Raw genomic sequence first — 17,318 nt, 5'->3', positions numbered from 1 at the left:
TACGATAAGCAAGTCGAAATCAGTAACATCATGTAACATGCCCAAGATCGCACAGTGAGTGTGGCTGGGAGCTGAAGCCAGATCCATGTGGCTCTGAGGCCCATGCTGTTACCCACAGCATCAGATGAAGGATGAAATGAATGCCTGACCGAGACAGGAAGCCAGAAACACAGCTCTCAGGCTGGGAAGGGAGGTTGGGGCTGAGTCCTCTGGGACCCCTGGAGGTGATCTCCATAAACTGTAAGAGTCCCTCAGCCTCTGTCCCAGGAGAGAGATGGCTACCTCTGTGAGAAGTGAGGACTGATGTAACAGATCTATCAAGAGAGCACCCGGCAAACACACACACACACCCCAACAAACAGTAAAATGACACAAATCATGCGAGTCCAGGGACTCAGAGCCATGGAGGAAAGGAGGTGGAGAGGGGGTGGCTGGTAAGTAAGTGCAAAACCCAAGCATAAAGTACCTGGAGAGCCTACTGGGCAGGTTGCTTAGCTCCACCTTGAAAGCTCTCCCAAGACCATGGTGGTCCCCAACCTTTTGGAATCGTGGTGTGTTCCAAAACTGTATCTGTAATTTGGTTGTTAGGAGTTGGAAGGAAGATTTCACAGAGACAGCCTCTTAGATGACAGATCCGATGCCAACCATCTCCTCTGCTCCAATCTCTTTTAGTCTATAAATTCTCTACAGCGTGATATTGGCTTCACAGCAGAACCAAGCCCAGTGTGTGTGTGTGTGTGTGTGTGTGTGTGTGTGTGTGTGTGTGTGTGTGTGTGTGTGTAGTGTACTGTTTCTATGGAAACAAGCATTCAGCAATCTAGCCTGGGACACCTGGACCACAATCTCCCTGAATTGTAGCCCCAGAAGTAGAATAAATCTTATCTCTCACCTCATATGCCCCTGTTCTGCCCCAGGCTTGGCAAACAGTGCTGTAGCATTTAGCAAGTTGCACTGGGATGATCTGTTTACCTGCTAGTCTCCATCCTTGGATGGAGCTCCTAGCACACAGGTTTGTGTGAGTGTTGCACGTTCCCAGAACAGAGAAGGAGCCTGATTCATGTTTGAGGAATGAAGGAATGTAGGAAAGCCCCCAGGGCCAAGCTCTGGGGATTTCTCAAGACCTGGCCCAGCTATATGCAGGGGAAGGGCTGACAGGAAGGAACTGGCACCTGGCATCACCTGCCTTCTCACCTGGGGCCCATCCAGCTGCAAGGTGGGAAAGGTGCCTGGGGCCCCAGGGTAGGGGTGATGGCTCACGGAGCAAGTTGGGCTCAGGCTTCTTGCCTTGAAGCAGCACTGCCTGCCTGCATCCCATATCCCTGAGCTCTGAGGCTGGAGCCTTGAAGGCTGCCTGGCCTTCGGTGAGAACTGGCACCGAACTGGGATGGAGGCTAAATCTCAAGACAGGAGATTGGGAGCTTTGGATGAAGGAGAAGCTGAGTGAGGGCTGCTGGGTCGACACTCCTGGCTTGGAGGATGGCTACCAGCTGGGAAGTGTGACCTAGGGGGTAAAAAGCAGAGTCTTTGGGGGGAGTTCCAGAAAATCCAGAGTGACTGTGTCTGGCACAACGAAAGGACTCAATAAAACACTTTTCTCATGCCTTCCTTTCTACTTTGCTATAGCCAGTCTGGACTATATGTTTGAAGGTTGGGATGGGAATGTCCCAGCCTGCCTCGATGGGGCGGCGCAGAAGTTTACTGAGAGAAGGGCGGGGAAGACAAATCCCAAGCCACAGAAAGTTGGAACAAAGGAGCAGTCCAAGGAAAGGGCCTTGGCAGGGCAGCCTCTGCAGGGCTGGCACACCGGCCCACTTCCTAAGCATCCAGTCCAGTCTGAGGACCCACCTAGCCAGGACCCTAGCGAGGGCCTCTGAACCTCAGTTGCAGCTCTGAATTGGATCATTCTGCCACTCCTATGGTTAGTTTATCTTTCCATTTGCTTCCCTCCACCCCCCAGGATCATTCATTCACTTAACAAACGTTTGTAGACCTCTTAGTCTTGGCAGGAGAGAAGAACCAAGATGGAAAGTTCTTGGCAGCTTCCAGACTGGAAAGAGAGAAGCTCTCTCTCAGCTGACTGCAGCTTGGGGTGATGGGCACGTCTCTAGAGGCAGGAAGCATTGAGCTGCCAGTGGCAACAAAGGAGGGTGACTAAATCCACTGGGAGCTTGTGGTGGGGTCAGGGCCACCCCTCAAAGGTGGAGAGGATACTCATCCTGGGGTAGGAACAAGCCTGTCACCTGAGCCTTTCTGCCTATGACAAAATGTCACCCCTCCAGGCATATGAATTATAACAAGATACCCACTTGCTCCCACCTGGAGTTGCTCCCAGCCAGAGACAGTAAGCTGGGCAGGGAGGGAAGGATAGGAGTGGAGTGAGGGGGAAAGGTCTTATTCCACGGGGTACCCTGTCTCACTTGCCCTAATTAAGAGGAAGACTATATCAAAGGCAGGCTTGATTTGGGGTGTAAAGGACACAGGACTGATAGAGAGGGCATTTCAGACAGAGGAAAATCTATGCAAAGCCCTCCCCAAAAGTGAATGCTGGTGGAAGTTTGAAGAGAGTGTTGGAAAAGGACGTGGAGGGTTGAACCACGGGAGGTGCAGCTGGTTGAGGGGCCTTGCGTGCCAGATCAGAGAGTGTGGTCCTTCCCTTTGGAGCTTTGTCAGAAAGAGGATGACCCAGTTGGAGCTGAGATGGAGCTCTGGGCGCTACTGGAAGATGGGGGGTGGGGCACTGAAGTGGCCGGTGATCAACAGAACAGCTGGGAGCCTTGGCAACAGGCCAGCGGGTGTGCAGTTGTATGCTTGAGTGCGCAGGCACAGTGAATGTCCAGCTGTGATCGCACCTCCCTCCAACCCCTGCAAGCCATGGCCTTGTGGTTTCCTTCTGCAGGCACCTAGGAGTGAGGTTGCCCCGTGGAAGCTGCCATCCCTCTACTAAAGCTGGTGGTCTGGGAGGGGCTTGTTTGCTCTACCCTGGCTTTGGAGGGAGGGAAGAGGCTTTGCTGAAAGCTGCTGTATGAGGAAGGCACAGAAATCCCCAGAGCCACTAGCTTGTCCCCTGGGCCTAGAGGAAGCCCACTCCCTGTGACAGGCAGGGCCTTGAATTTAGGCCATCACTTCAGAGCCAGAGGAAGCCTGGAGCCTCCAAGGCCTTTTGGGGAGCCCTGACCGGCTTCGCCCAGGTCAGCTTGTCAGTCACCCTGTGGGTCCTTGAACTTCTGTGACCTGGAGAGGGAGTGCCTCTTCAGCTGGCACTCTAGGCACTCAGTTTGCCTGACTCTTGTCCTGACTTTGGTCCCAGGCCCCACAACGTATTCCCAGGCAGCAGAGGCCAGCTCTGGAGCCAGTCAAGCCCCGGGTCAGCCCAGGTTCGCAGAGTTGACCTCCGGCAAGTCACCTGACAAGTCAGAACCTCAGTGTGCCGCGTCTGTAAAATACAGGTCCTGGTGGCCAGTTTTGCTCCCTCGGGAAGCAGGCCAGTGGGGGCCCTGGTGGACGCCGGTGCAAAGGTAGACCAGAGCGGCTCAGGTCCCAAGCCTTGGAATCCGATAGCTTCTGCCAAGTCAGGCCACTGGGAAGCCCCGGGGAGCCCCCATCCCCACCCCCACCCCCAGGCTGGAGCCCAGGGAGCCCGGCCAGGCCCGCCCCGCCCAGCACTCGCGAAGGCATATTCCCGCCTTGGGAGGCACGGGCTTCCCGGAGCGGGGCTGGCACCCGGGAGCAAGGCGGGGACCCGGCACTTCGCGGACGGCGACGGACGCCCGCCGGGCCGGGTGCAGCCGAGACGGGGCCCCGAGGGGCACGGCCCCGGCGGCGGCGACGGCCGGGGTTCCCTGACTGCCCTCCCCGGAGGGCCCGGGAGGAAATGACAGCGCGGGAGCCGGGGCGGGCGCGGAGGGAGCGGCGGCGCCCGGAGTGACACGGCCTGTCACCGCGGAGGCCGCTGCACAGACCCTCCCCGCGGCCGCCGGGAGCCGGGGATTCCCCAGACGCAGACCCTCCCGGGCAGCAGCCTGCCCGACCGCCCTCCCGGACCCGGCCGCGCCGGGACCCCCAAGCGGCCGACAGTGAAGCCGGGCACGCCAGGGCCGAGCCGGCCGGAGAGGCGCCCGCTGCGGGCGCCGGGGTCCCCCGGGCTCGGCGACAGGAAACTCTCGGGAGTGAATGGAAAGAAGTGGGTGGTCCGGGCCCTGCGACTTCCCCTGACATCACTGCCCAAATAAGGAGCTTCCAAGCGGCCGCGGGGCGGCCCGGAGCCGCGCCCGCCGCCGGCGCCCGCCCGCCAGCCCGCCCCGCGCCCACCCCGCGCCGCGTGGGCCGCCAGCGAGAGCCCCGGGCACCGCCGGGCGGAGCCGAGCCGGGCGGAGCCGAGCGAGCGGGCGCTGCCGAGCCGCGCGGAGGCCGGGCGCGCAGCCCAGCGCAGCCCAGACCAGCCCAGCGCAGCGCAGCCCGGAGCCGCGGAGTCGCGGCCGCCCGCAGGTAAGCAGCGAGCGCCCGCGCCCCCCATCCCGCCGCGGCCTGGCAGCCGGGAGCCGGGCACCGCCAAGCGCGTCAGCAGCCCGACCGGCCCGCAGCGGGGCCACCCTCGGGAGCGGAGCGGGTGAGAGAGGGCTGGGCGCGGGCGCGTGCAGGAGCGCGTCGGGCCAACTCCCCGGACCTCCGGGACTCCTCCGCAGCCTGGGGTTGCCTGGTGCACGCGCTCTTCGCCTGCGTTTCCCAGACGCGACTTCTGTCATCAACCCGGGGTGACACCAGCGTTCCCGCGTTCACACTTCTCGCGCACACCAGCGCCTGGCACAGCCTCACTCGGCCCCTGTGCCCAGAGCAGCCCCGCAGCCTGCCCCGCCTCTCGGGCCTCTCACTGCCGGACAAGGCGGGACAAGGCACCCCGGTGTGAACCGCTGAATGGCTTTGGCCGTCCTGGCCACGCTTCCCCCTGGAGGCGCTGGCAGTTTCAGACTGTCAGAGCAGATGGGACTTGGGCTCCTCCGGCTTATGGGAGTGAGTGAAATTAGCATTGATCTGGCTCTTCTTGCCCTCTTGCAGAGTGGCACCTGGCGCGGGGGGGTACAGCCCTGAGGGGAATGTACCTGGCATGGTGGGGAGGGTGTGGCCACCGGCAGGGAGTGACGCCCGGCCTCCCAGCCTGGGTGTTTCCAGAGCGGCTCTCATTCCTTGGGCTTTTCTCTGAGCGCCCTGCCCACCCCTCTCAACCAGGGCCCGCTGCCGGGGATCCTGGACAACAGCGGTGGCTGCTGCAGAACAGGTGCAGGGTGTCAGCCTCGGCTCTGGCAGGGGCTCTGCAAAGTGACTACAACTGCTTACCTATAAAATGTAGGACGTATTTATTGACAGCTTGATTAAGGTCATAGGGAAAAATGATGAAGGCAAGTACTGGGTCCATCATTTAGTGGCTCTGGGCAGATTCCTTAATCTCTTTCGGGCTGCATTGTATCATCTGCAAAATGGGGATGAAGGTCCTCAGTGGAATGTTGTCAGGGAAGACTGAGATCATGTAAGTGGAAATGTTCTGTAGATATAAAGCCTTGTGTACAAGCCAGTTGCTGTGGTTTGGATGATTCTGGGCTGATGTTCGCCACAGCTGTGCTCTCTGATTTAGGGAGACCGAACACCATTTCTGTTGTGTCATCTGCAAGAAAGGGGGCATTTGAGAAATGTCCCATGTGCCTGCTAGCAGATCCCCCAAAGTAGGTTCTGTGGAACATTAGTTCTAAAAGTTGTGCCACGAGTTAGGTTTCCCCGTGCTAGTAAGTCCGGCAAATTCTGCAAGCTCTCCATAACCCTGCTAGCCAGTCACAATCCATACTGGCAAGTTGGAGGCTCTGAGAAGTGCTGCAATAAAAGAACCTGTTTAGCTTTGTCAGACCCAGCATTCCTCTGGTTGATCCTGTTGCTCTTTTCGGGTCACACACGCTCTCCCAGGAAACAGTGCTTCTGTAGCTACCTGTAGATATGTGTTTTCATCCAGTCGCTGAGTTCTACTTGCCTTCTTGAGTGAAGAGTAAACAGAGGCCCAGAGGAGCTGAGTGCCTTACCTGAGATCACAGCCAAACAGTGACCCAGGATTACCCAGTAATCTAGCAGTAGAGCAGGCCACAAAACCCAGACTCCTCATCCGATGCTCTCATTCCATTCAGTTACGGCCAGAAGTTGACTATTCTCTTCTGAAACCAGTCTTGCTGCTTGATGTGGACCCTCTGTGGAATATATTTGGCTAACATAGAGACTTAAATGGATTTGATGATGATCGGGTCCCTACTATGCATCATTTGCAGGGTGGAGGGGGGATCGTGAGCAGGTAAAGTTCTACCAGATGTGGAAGCTGTGCTGAAGAGTAATGGGACCAGAGTACACACACAAGCGTGTTTACCCTCACATACTCAACCCATCCACACACTGACATACTTGACCCCATATACTATGGCAACCCACTCCAGTACGCTTGCCTAGAAAATCCCATGGATGGAGTAGCCTGGTGCAGGCTACTCTGTCCATGGGGTCACAAAGAGTCGGACACGACTGAGTGACTTCACTTCACTCACTCACTCACACGTGTGCCACTGCACATGAATACACACTCCTGCACATGCATACACACCCTCACTCACCGGTCTCACCTCCCTCACATCCACTCCTGTCCATGCTGTCACATGTAGCCATCCTGCTGTGCTCCAGGCACTTGTGGCAATGGGCATGTGCCCTTGTCCTCATGCCCCCAAAGCTGGGGTGGTGGGGGCTTGCCTGGCACCAGCTCCCCAAGATGAATACTGTATTGAGCACGTGGGAGGCCCTGGCAAGGCCAGTCTATTTGCATTTCCCCAGTGTTTTCTCATTTCTCCTGTTTTCTGCCATACTTCCTCCCTCCCCCCCACTTTCCTTCGGTCAGCTATTGTCTGGTCACACATGATGTGACCGAAACAGCTCTGGCTTCTATTGTGTCGATTGTTTTAATCAACTGTCAAATCTTGATTAGGGCAAGGGCTTTGTCTCAGCTGGATTGGAATCCCCAGCTCCTAGGAGAATGCCTGGCACGGAGGAGACGTTCAATAAGCATTTATTGAATGAGTGAGTGAGTGAGTGAGCCAGCGAGTGAAGGACTGCTGGCTGCCAGAATGCCGGTGACCCAGGCTGATGTCCAGGGGGACTCGCTGAGCATGTTTGCTAAGTGCCTGCTGGGACCTAGGCACCATTCTGGGGACTAAGACAATGAAAGTGAGTGAATCCTCTGTTCGTGGAGCTTGCATTCCAGTGGGAAGAGAGAATGAATAGTCATGGACAAGATAATACACACCGTGAAGACACGGTGAAGACAAGGCTGTGTGATGGGGAGCGTCAGGGAGGAACTGGGAAAACCAAAGCTGGGGTCTAGGACATCCTTTCTGAGGAGCTGACCTGAGACCTGACTCATGAACGTGTGATAGCCATGTCAAGATCTGGGGAAAGAGTACTCCAAGCAGAGGAACAACAGGTACAAAGGCTCTGCAGCTGGGTTGAGGGTCGATGGAGAGGCCGCAGTTACAGCCACTGCTGATTCGCTTACCAGCACCCTTCGGGGTGGGCAAATGCTGGTGTCGGGTTATCTGGGTGGTTCAGTCACAGAAGCCAAACTCGAAACACCCGGGGCTTTGGGATGCAGGGCTGCGTCTGCTGTCTCAGAGGGCTGCCCTCCCATCTTACCCACTCCCCACCCCTATAATGAGGAAAGGATTGGACTCCTAAGACCCCTCCCAGCTCTGCCATGACAGAATCTGATGCTCTGTGTGCGGGAGGTTTGCAGCAACTCAGGTGGTCCCTCTGCAGGGATGGCGAATTTGTTGTGCCACTTCCATTATTAATAACCATGATGTCATACATCTGTGCGGTTCCTGATGGACTGCAGAGCATTCTCTCCTGTTATCCACTCACTCTGTGAACTCATCTGCCAAGTGGAAAATGGGTAAGAGGGGGGGCGGTGGTGGCGGGGGGCAGAGAGACCACAGATAGCGCCACAGATGCTGCTGTAGGCTCAGCCCAAGCCACTTCACCCGTGAATCCCTGCTTCCTCACCTGCAGAGCAGGACACAGGGCAGCCTGCTTCCTGAGGCCCTGGGACTGTGAGTGAGAACCCATTGGCATGTGGGGGCCTGCACGCTGTCATATACACTTGGTAGCTGTTGGTTCCCATTTTACAGACGAGGAGCTCAGAGCTGAGAGCATTGTGTCTTTTCTGGCCCACTCCTGTGTCTTCATTCTTTCAGCCCAGAGCGCTGAATAACTATTTTGTTGAACTGATTTGCCTAAGGCTGCATGGGTAATAAAGGGCAGAGCTGGGACTCAAACCCAAGGCTCTGGGCTCCCAAGTCCTTTTTGTCAGCATCACGCTCTTTGGGAATAATTGTCGTGGTTAACAAAGATGTTCACACCCCATCTGTGGATGATCAGAATTATTTGTTGCTTTGTTGAGAATTCAAGAATTGTAAGGTCTTGGGTTCTGAGGCGTGATATCCTTTGTAAATAATGCAATGAACATCTTAAGAAACATGTTGGAACCTTCTGGAAGAGTGTGTAGATGTGAAAGCATGACCCCCTGAGAATTGAAAGAAGTGGTTTAACCATGGGTGTCTTTTCCTGTCACCTGAGGGCTTGTAACATAAGAATTCCTAGCTATACCCACACTGTCTGATTGAGAGGTTCTAGGGATGGTTTCTGGGCATATGCAGAAGCCCCCTGGCGCTAGAAGTTCAGCCTGGGGATGAGAAGCCCGGCCAGCTGTGTGTGTGGGCACCCTGGCAGGCCCTGCGTCTGCCTCCCCAGCTATGGCTCTAACCCCCCAGTCCCCAGCTCGCATCAGCCACGTGGCAGGAGCACTGCTATGGAGCCCCACAGACCTGAGTTTGCGTCTCCTGTTTTATGTACCTTGGCCAAGTTCCTTTGCCTCTCCCAAGCTTCAGTGTCCTCATCTATAATATGGGAATCCTCACTCTTCCCTACAGGGTGGCTGAATGGGTTACAGGAGACCGTTTACATCAGATATCTTATGAGAGATCTGTGCCTGGCACATAGTAGGTGAACAGGAAACAATAGTTTTGGTTATTATTATGATAAATGAATTACAGTAATAAAACCAATTGCAGTATTTGTGAATTGGTTGCTACTAAAGGGTTCACTGAACTTGCCTGGTGGCTTGGTGGTAAAGAACCCACCTGCCAAGGAGACACAGGGTCCATTCCTAGGTTGGAGAGATCCTCTGGAGAAGGATGTGGCAACCCACTCCAGTATTCTTGCCTGGGAAATCCTATGGACAGAGGAGCCCAGTGGGCTACAGTCCATGGGGTCACAAAAAGAGTCGGACATGACTCAGCGACTAAACACCAACAGAAAGTTTCACTAAAATTAGACCGATTTGCTGCAAATACCAGACTTTTGAGAAGAGGGTCCAGTCCACATTGTAAACATCAGTGCTTAGGCCAAAGAATGACCAGTTCGGCTGTCTTCCCGCCCCTCTTTATGGCCCGGCTCCAGTTCTGGTGGGGAGCCGCAGGCTGCATGGGGACCAGCGCCAGCATCACTAACCATGCTTCTGGTAGATGCGTGGGTCCAGACAGGGGTACGTGGGGTTTGAAGGTCATTGTTGAGTTCAGGTGGTGCCTGCCTACATCAGCCTGGTCTTGAGTTCCTGAGGTCACAGTTGAGGGGCAAGCACATGGCATGTGGGAGTCACAGGATGCTATACCAACTCTGTCATTCATTCATGTATTCACAGACAGTGGGTGGAGTCCTTCCGAGGGCTCAGCGCAGGCCTGAGCTCTAGGAGTGTGCCTGCGTCCTCCCGAAACTCAGAGTCTAGCTGATCCAACCACTCCCTAGCCACGTGGCCACAGACAAGTTGCATTTCCTCTCCAGATGTCAATTTCCTCATCTCCAGAATGGGATTATTCTGGCTCCTTCACCAGGGGCATAGTTTGGTATTTTGAGGCCCTGGCCCTCACTGGAGTGCTGTTGAGGTTTCAGGGTCCCTCCTAGAGCTGGCGGGCGAAGGCCAGGGCTTCGGAACCAGGAAGACCTCCCCTCTGCTTCAGGTTCTGCCATGTGCTTGCTGTGCAGTTCACTGCTTTGTTCAGCTTCTCTGTGTTTCCTTTTCCCTGCTTATCTCATGTGGTTATGACACTTATGTCGCAGGGCACTGTGAGAATGAGGTGAGATGATGATAAAGAGAACCTGGCTCTCAGCAAACGTGACCCCCGTTTCCTTTCTATCTGGCTGTTGACTGTCCTGTGCTTTGCTGCTTCTGGAACAAGACCTCCACCCACCGCTGCCCATGCTCATCAGGTCCCCAGGGTCAGGCAGGGGCAGGTAGACAGCCAGCCTGGTGCTCAAGGAAATAAGCACCTGCCCCTCGTGGTGACTGGGGAGGCGGTTCCAGCCCAAGAGGAAGCAGGACCAGGATGCAAAGTCAGGAGTCCTGGCTTCTGTCTGGAACCTGCCACAAGGTCACTGTGTGTCAATTTCCAGTTCCCCCTCCTCGCTGAATCTCATTGTCCTCACTAAGGCCAGTCTTCCAGATCCCCTGGCATCTCTCTGCCCTGACAAGCCTGTGGGCCTTTGATGTACATGCTGAACAGCCTCAATAATGGAGCACCACAGCGGGCTGTGGGGGTTTCACCAGCTTCTTCCAGCCTGGGCTCCACAGGAATTGATTGTGTGGAGAAGCCAGCAGACAGACTCTGGACAAGGAAGAGACTGTGGTTTCTAATTGGCAGAACTGCTCATGGGAGGGGAGGTAGGTGAAGGGACATTAATGGCATGAAATTATATTAAAGGAAGGGTATTACTCCTTCCCCCCACCCCCTTAAAGAAGACCCAGAAGGCTCTAAGCCACCTGCTTCCCAAATAGCTTTTTCCCATTTGAATTCAACAGTATGTTTGGATGGGGACCAGTTTGTTTACAGATGATTGGGATGGAGGCAAAATGTTGCAGGGGAACCCTGAAGATCCAGTCATTTACTGAATATCTGTCGAATGCTTCCCAAGTCCTCAGACCAGGGATGAAGCAGTGATCAAAACAGATGACGGTCAGTGCTCTCCTGGAGCTTATAGACTAGCAGAGGGAGGCACACCATGAACAAAGGAGTGCACGAATGTGTAATATGTCAAATGGGATAAGTGCCATGAAGGAGAAACCAATAGGCTAAGAAGTAAGAGAATGCCAGGGGAAGGATACCAGGATGTATGTAGGATGGTTGGAGAAGTTATCACTATGGTGACATTTGAGCACAGCCATCCAGTACTCTTGCCTGGAAAATCCCACGGATGGAGGAGCCTGGTGGGCTGCAGTCCATGGGGTCGCACAGAGTCGGACACGACTGAGCGACTTCACTTTTCACTTTCATGCGTTGGAGAAAGCAATGGCAACCCACTCCAGTGTTCTTGCCTGGAGAATCCCAGGGACAGCAGAGCCTGGTAGGCTGCCGTCTGTGGGGTCGCACAGAGTCGGACACAACTGAAGTGACTAAGCAGCAACAGCAGCAGCATGAAGGAAGTATAGAAATGAATAGACTAATTTAAGCAGAATTGTCTTTCTTTATGGTGTACCTGAGAGCCTATGGAAAGATCTCATTTGCAGCTGAAATGGTCAGCTCAGCCAGGCAGCTCAGACTCTGGACCCTGCTTTAGATACAGGATACCAAACCTAATTCACGATCCCCCTGTCATAACAGTAGGCTGGATAGAACTCTAAGTTAATTGGGCTTTAAACCTTCAAAACGCCTGTCCGCATAGACTGTCAGCCTTCTAACAAGGAAAAGGTGCCGTCTCCACGTTGAAGCTGTGGTTCAAGAACTCTGTATATGGAGTGACAAGACCAGGACCATTCCCCAGGTGAGGGATAAAGTGGGCACTCAAATCCAGACATTGCTGCCCGGCAGATCTGTGTTTCTCCTGACAGGGCATTTGGGCACCCAGTATACCACCTTGCGTGCAGTAGAGGATGATATTTATTTTTTTGAAAACAAAAGCAAATCCATAGACTAAGAAGGTATGATTACTAAATGCAATATGGGATCCTGAATTGGACCCTGGGACAGAAAAAGAACATTAGCCGAAAAACTGGTAAAATATGAATAAAGTCTGTAGTTGAGTTAATAGTAACCTACAAGTGTCAATTTCCACTCGACAAATCTGCATTGGTTATGTAAGATGTGAACGTTCAAGGAAGCTGGGTGAAGGGTGTATGGGGACTCTCTCTGTCTTTGCAGTTTTTCTGTTAATATAGAATTATTCCAAAGTGAAAATTTTATGGAAAAATAAATGAGTAAATCCACATACACTCCAACTAGCTGGCCTCCTCGAGGTTAATGAGGAGAGTCATAAAGGGTCATCAGGTAATTGAATCCCTAAGGCTACTGTCACCCCTAGAGTTGCCTGTGTGAGAAGGAGCAAAATTATAAACCAATGCATCAGAAAAGGCAGTGGCACCCCCACTCCAGTACTCTTGCCTGGAAAATCCCATGGGCGGAGGAGCCTGGTGGGCTGCAGTCCATGGGGTCGCGAAGAGTCGGACATGACTGAGCGACTTCACTTTCACTTTTCACTTTCATGCGTTGGAGAAGGAAATGGCAACCCACTCCAGTGTTCTTGCCTGGAGAATCCCAGGGACCAGGCCACCAGGAGGAGCCTGGTGGGCTGCCGTCTATGGGGTTGCACAGAGTCAGACATGACTGAAGTAACTTAGCAGCAGCAGCACATGACCATGATGAAGGAGGAATGTTCCCTGGGAGGTATCTCCCCCGGAGACTGCTCCCAGGTGAATGTCTCCCCTACCACATAACATGTATTTTAGGCTATACCAAGTATGCCCTTTACATGTGATGAAAGTTCACTAACTCATTTTCAACTGATGCTGTCACAGACAGATGGAAACCTAGTTTTATTTGTAGGGGCTACCTCATGTGATTATATGAATCGGAGTGAGTAATGGAAGGAGTGGTGTGAGGCAGTGAGAATAGAATCAGAGCGGGAAGGTGTAATCCTAAGCTAGTTTTCTCTCATGGTAAAAACCATCAGGGTCAGGGAACAGTGTCTTTTGGAATGAAGGAAAGAGACCAGGGTCAAGAGCTTCCTTTCAGTGATTTTGCACTCACAAAGCAAGCAACCTAACTTAGATGAGCTTCCAGCTGAAAACCACTGAGTCCAGAGCAAATGACTGGTCCAGCTTCTCTGTGCAACCGCTTGGGAGACACAGCTTAACCTGTCCGGGTGACCTGATCTCCTTACAGTTTCCAGAAGGCCTGTGCCTTGGCATGTGGGATTTGGTGTCACCCTGAAATACAGGAAAGGCAGAAGATGCTCAAATGAACAGGAAACCATCACCATGAGTCTGTTAGAAAGTATCTAATGTTCAAAAGAGTAGGGCAGTCCCTCCAAGATAGACTCTTTATTTTAAAGCAGGCTCTGATCTTGTGAAGTAAAGTCTGGCGTTTCCTGTAGTGTGTTTTCTAGAACACAAGTGCCATGGATGGGAAGAAATAAAAGTGCAATAGCCAAATCAATAGACCCTTATACACTGCAGGACTTCTGGGTCTTTAATATGTGACAGCATTGAAAATCTCCAAAAAAGTGTGTGTGTGTGTGTGTGTGTGTGTGTGTGTGTGTGTTTGTAGAGGTAGATATTGTGTGCAGTTTTCCAAGCTTGATTAATCAAAGAACTCATATATATACGAGTACGTGTGTACATGTTCAGTCACACCTGACTGACCCCATGGACAGTAGCCCGCCAGGCTCCTCTGTCTGTGGAATTTTCCAGGCAAGAATACTGGAGTGGTTGCCCTTTCCTACTCCAGGGGATCTTCCCAACCCAGGGATTGAACCCATGTCTCTTGTATCTCCTGCACCGGCAGGTGGATTCTTTACCACTGCACCACCTGGGAAGCCCACACATATGAATATATATGTGGGTTTTTTAATATATACATATATCTGTACATTCAAGGAATAGATTTTGTATGTGTGTGTGTATATAAGGAAGATGTACACATATATAAGATTGCTGAGCTCGAGTTCTATACAAAAATATTTTGGGAATGATAAAGTTATCTGAGGTCAAAGCTGAACAACAGTAACAACAACAACAAAAAAAGAATGCTAATTTGTGCCTCTAAAACTTGTTTCTGCATGTTAGTTTTAGCAAGTCAGTTTCCCACATTTTTTCCTATTTTGTTAACTTAATTTCTCTTTTCTCAGAAGAAAAATGGCAAATGGCATGCAAATGATCCTTCTCTCTCCACTGTGTGTTGTATCCAAGGAAGTCAAAAGTATTGCGTGTGTTCCCTGAGATGAGGGTAGCCAAGCCATGTGACAGCTTGGTGGTAGGTCTCTAACCCAGAAACCCATATGCAACATTGGTATTTTGGGAGTTAAAAAAGAGCCTCATTAAAAGTGCCACTAAAACCCAAATGTCTGCCTCTGTCAAGTGTGGACTTCACACAAGGGATCCCCAGCACTTCCACATACACAGGTATGTCTGTCACTCTGAAATATGAGCAGCTTTACCGTTCCTAGTGCCAGGTCACTGGATGTGCTGGGCTAGGTGAGATCACCCCTTGATTAGGTGATGAGTTCTAGCTAAGCTAATCTTCACCCTATTCCCTGGTCCCAGACTTTCTCACCCCATGTTGCCCTTGGGGGAGAGTCCTGGAAACTGCCTGCCTGCCCTTTGGAGCCTTTCACAGAAGGGGGTCCTGCCTCAGCCTCCACGTCCCATGACACTTACCCCTATGCATAAATCCTGCCCCCACCCAAATCCTGCTCCTCACTTCAGGCTTGTTCTCAACATTTCCCTGTCCCGCCTAAGGTACATGGTCCAATTCCATGTTGTTATTGCCTCTGTTAGAAACGGAACTTCAGTTTCCTACCTGGAATAGTAAATCAATATGCACTTAGATTCCACAGATAAAGTGAAGAACAAATAACAGAAAGAGGGAAAATTTAAAGAGGGAATTTTCTTTCTCTGTAGGTTAGGGAGCGGCTTTTCAAATATCTCATTTGAGGATGAAATGGTTGGTTCTGGTAGTTCCTCAGACTGGCCTGTTCCTCATTGGACATGCATGACCTCAGACGTCATTTGAAGTCTCCGAGCCTCTCTTTCCCCCACCGTAAACATGGACTGACACTACCACTTCCCTATTGGAGTTTTGATTCAATGCTGTGAAGCTTGCAGAAAGCCTAGACCAGCGCTGGATGCATAGAAAGTGTTAGTTGTTATTCTTATGATGAAAATTCCATCAATCAACTAAAAATACAGCCAAGTTAAAAAAAAAAAAAGTGCAAAGATGTAAACAGGTAGTTCAGAGAAGTGAAAACAGCTCATAAACGTATGATTGATGCTCTACCTACTAAAAAACAAAGGATTATAAATTAAAATGGTTAGAGATGGCAAAAATGTGAAAAAATAGAGACAAGCTAGTGCTGGTAACAGTCAAGGGCACTTTGAGCTTAATTTGGTGTCAGTGAAAATGATAAAGGCATGTGTTCAGGTTTGATCCCTGGGTTGGGAAGTTCCCCTGGAGAAGGAAAATGGCAACCCACTCCAGTCTTCTTGCCTGGAAAATCCCATGGACAGAGGAGTCTGGTGGGCTATGGTCCATGGGGTCACAAACAGGCAGACACAACTTGGGCACACAGGCACAAATGTGTACATGTGTATATGTGTGTACACACACACACACACACACACACACACACACACAAAGGGTGTTCCCTTGCACATTGTTTGCAATAGAGAGAACTTGGAAATGACCTCAGTGTCCAGCATTGGCAATGCTTAAGAAAATTATGGTGAATTTGCACCACGGAATACTTTTTGGCCATTTAAAAAGCAAGAAGTGAATCTGTAGGTCCTGACACGGGAGGACGTTTACAACGTATTCTTAACTGGAAAAAAGGTTTTCTGTGTGATATGTGTTACCTGATCCCATTTTTATGCAGAAATTGCTAAACAGTTGTATATGTGTGTGCGTGTGTAGATGAGATTCTGCGTTCATGGAAACAACATGGGAAAATACCAGGGAACTCTTAGCGGTACTTTTATCTGGGGAGGAGAAATTGGGAGGGTAAAAGGTGACTGGTCCACGTTTTACTTGATGTACTTCTGTATTTTTTTAAAAAGTTGTTTTTGAACAAAGAGAGCAAAAAAGAAAGCCCAGGAAAATAAAGAGCAAAGACTAATCTTTATAGCACAGGATTATTGAGAAGATGAAATGAGGTCATGCTTGGCAAACATCTAACATGGTGTCTGATGCTTACTAAGTACCCAACCAATACTTCTATCCCTGCATAGACTCTGTGCCACCCCTGGCCCTCCAAGTCCCTCCTGGTGTTTTCTGCAAACCATGAGCTCAGTTAACACACAATGGGGATCACAGGTTGCACAGCACACAGGGCGCTGTGTGCACCACCCCGGGACCCCTGGTCTGGGGACCCCAGCCTGTCTCGTTTCCTAGCCATCCCCTGGGTCCTTTCTTCTTGGTCTTCTTGTGAAAGGCTGCTTTCCGTCACTGGTTGCTACCGGCCATACCTCCTGTCTCCTGGAAGGAGCCTCTCACCGCCTCACAGCATTGGTCTGGCTTTGTCACCGAGCATATCCCAAGGGTGAATCTAGTCACCTGAGTCAGGTCTGCTCACAGGCTTGTTTCTTCTCTGTCTCCTCTCACGGCCAGGCTTTCCCACCCTGAGGCGGGTGTGTGGGCTTTCCTGGGTCCCTTCCCCCACTAGCTTCCACCTGGCTCTGATGAATTCCATCATGTCTGCTTAAAATCATTTTACTTCCAATTTGCTAATTTAATTCTAGTCTTACAGAATTTTGGCAACCCTGCCAAATTGGGTGCCAGATGCAGATTTAATGAGCATATTTTCAGTTCTTTCTTTCCTGTCTGCATGAAGATGCTGAAGAGACCAGGCTGTGGAATGAGTCCTTTGGGGGCCCCCGGGATCACCCCTCCCTACCTTTGACCCTGAGCACCCTCCCACCCCCAGCCTACCCCTACTCCACCCCAGCCTGACTCTCCAGCCAGGTCTCTCCCGTCTGACAGGAAGCACTCAAGTCTGCTCCTCGGGGAAGGGAGTTATTGCGTCATCTTCTCAGTCCTAGAATCCTCAACCTAGTTCCCATCATTTGGGCTTCACAGGAAGTGTATTTGGAGAAAATTACTGATTTCCTCCAGCCCATGTCTTCCAGCAGCCGTGTGCAGCTCAGCAGATGTTCACAGATCCCTGTCTTCTACAAACACACATTGAGCGCTTTCTAGACCGATCTCCCC

General features: G+C 51.9%; 2 protein-coding genes across 9 annotated transcripts in view; both read left to right on the top strand.

The window, feature by feature from the left end:
* The window catches only part of HIVEP3 (HIVEP zinc finger 3), a 544,861-nt gene that overhangs the window by 405,676 nt on the left and 121,867 nt on the right, over positions 1-17,318 (top strand). For 4 of the 8 annotated variants that reach the window (XM_042246568.2, XM_027968494.3, XM_027968489.3 and 1 more), the window contains exon 1: positions 4,351-4,485. The exons of the other annotated variants lie outside the window; for them this stretch is intronic. The gene's annotated coding sequence lies outside the window, so the exon portion shown is untranslated. Of the gene's footprint in view, positions 1-4,350; positions 4,486-17,318 lie in introns of those variants that run through there. 8 annotated transcript variants of the gene reach the window in all.
* Positions 38-4,903, top strand: LOC114114913 (basic salivary proline-rich protein 3-like). The gene is made up of 5 exons (XM_027970527.1): positions 38-54; positions 3,692-3,828; positions 3,958-4,146; positions 4,231-4,606; positions 4,795-4,903. Exons 1-5 carry the CDS (start codon positions 38-40, stop codon positions 4,901-4,903), a joined length of 828 nt encoding a protein of 275 aa, XP_027826328.1.

Source organism: Ovis aries, chromosome 1 (genome assembly GCF_016772045.2).
Source record: "Ovis aries strain OAR_USU_Benz2616 breed Rambouillet chromosome 1, ARS-UI_Ramb_v3.0, whole genome shotgun sequence".
Classification (NCBI taxonomy): Eukaryota; Metazoa; Chordata; class Mammalia; order Artiodactyla; family Bovidae; genus Ovis; species Ovis aries.
Note: the sequence above shows the minus strand (reverse complement) of the source record. Positions and strands in the feature narration are given on the sequence as shown.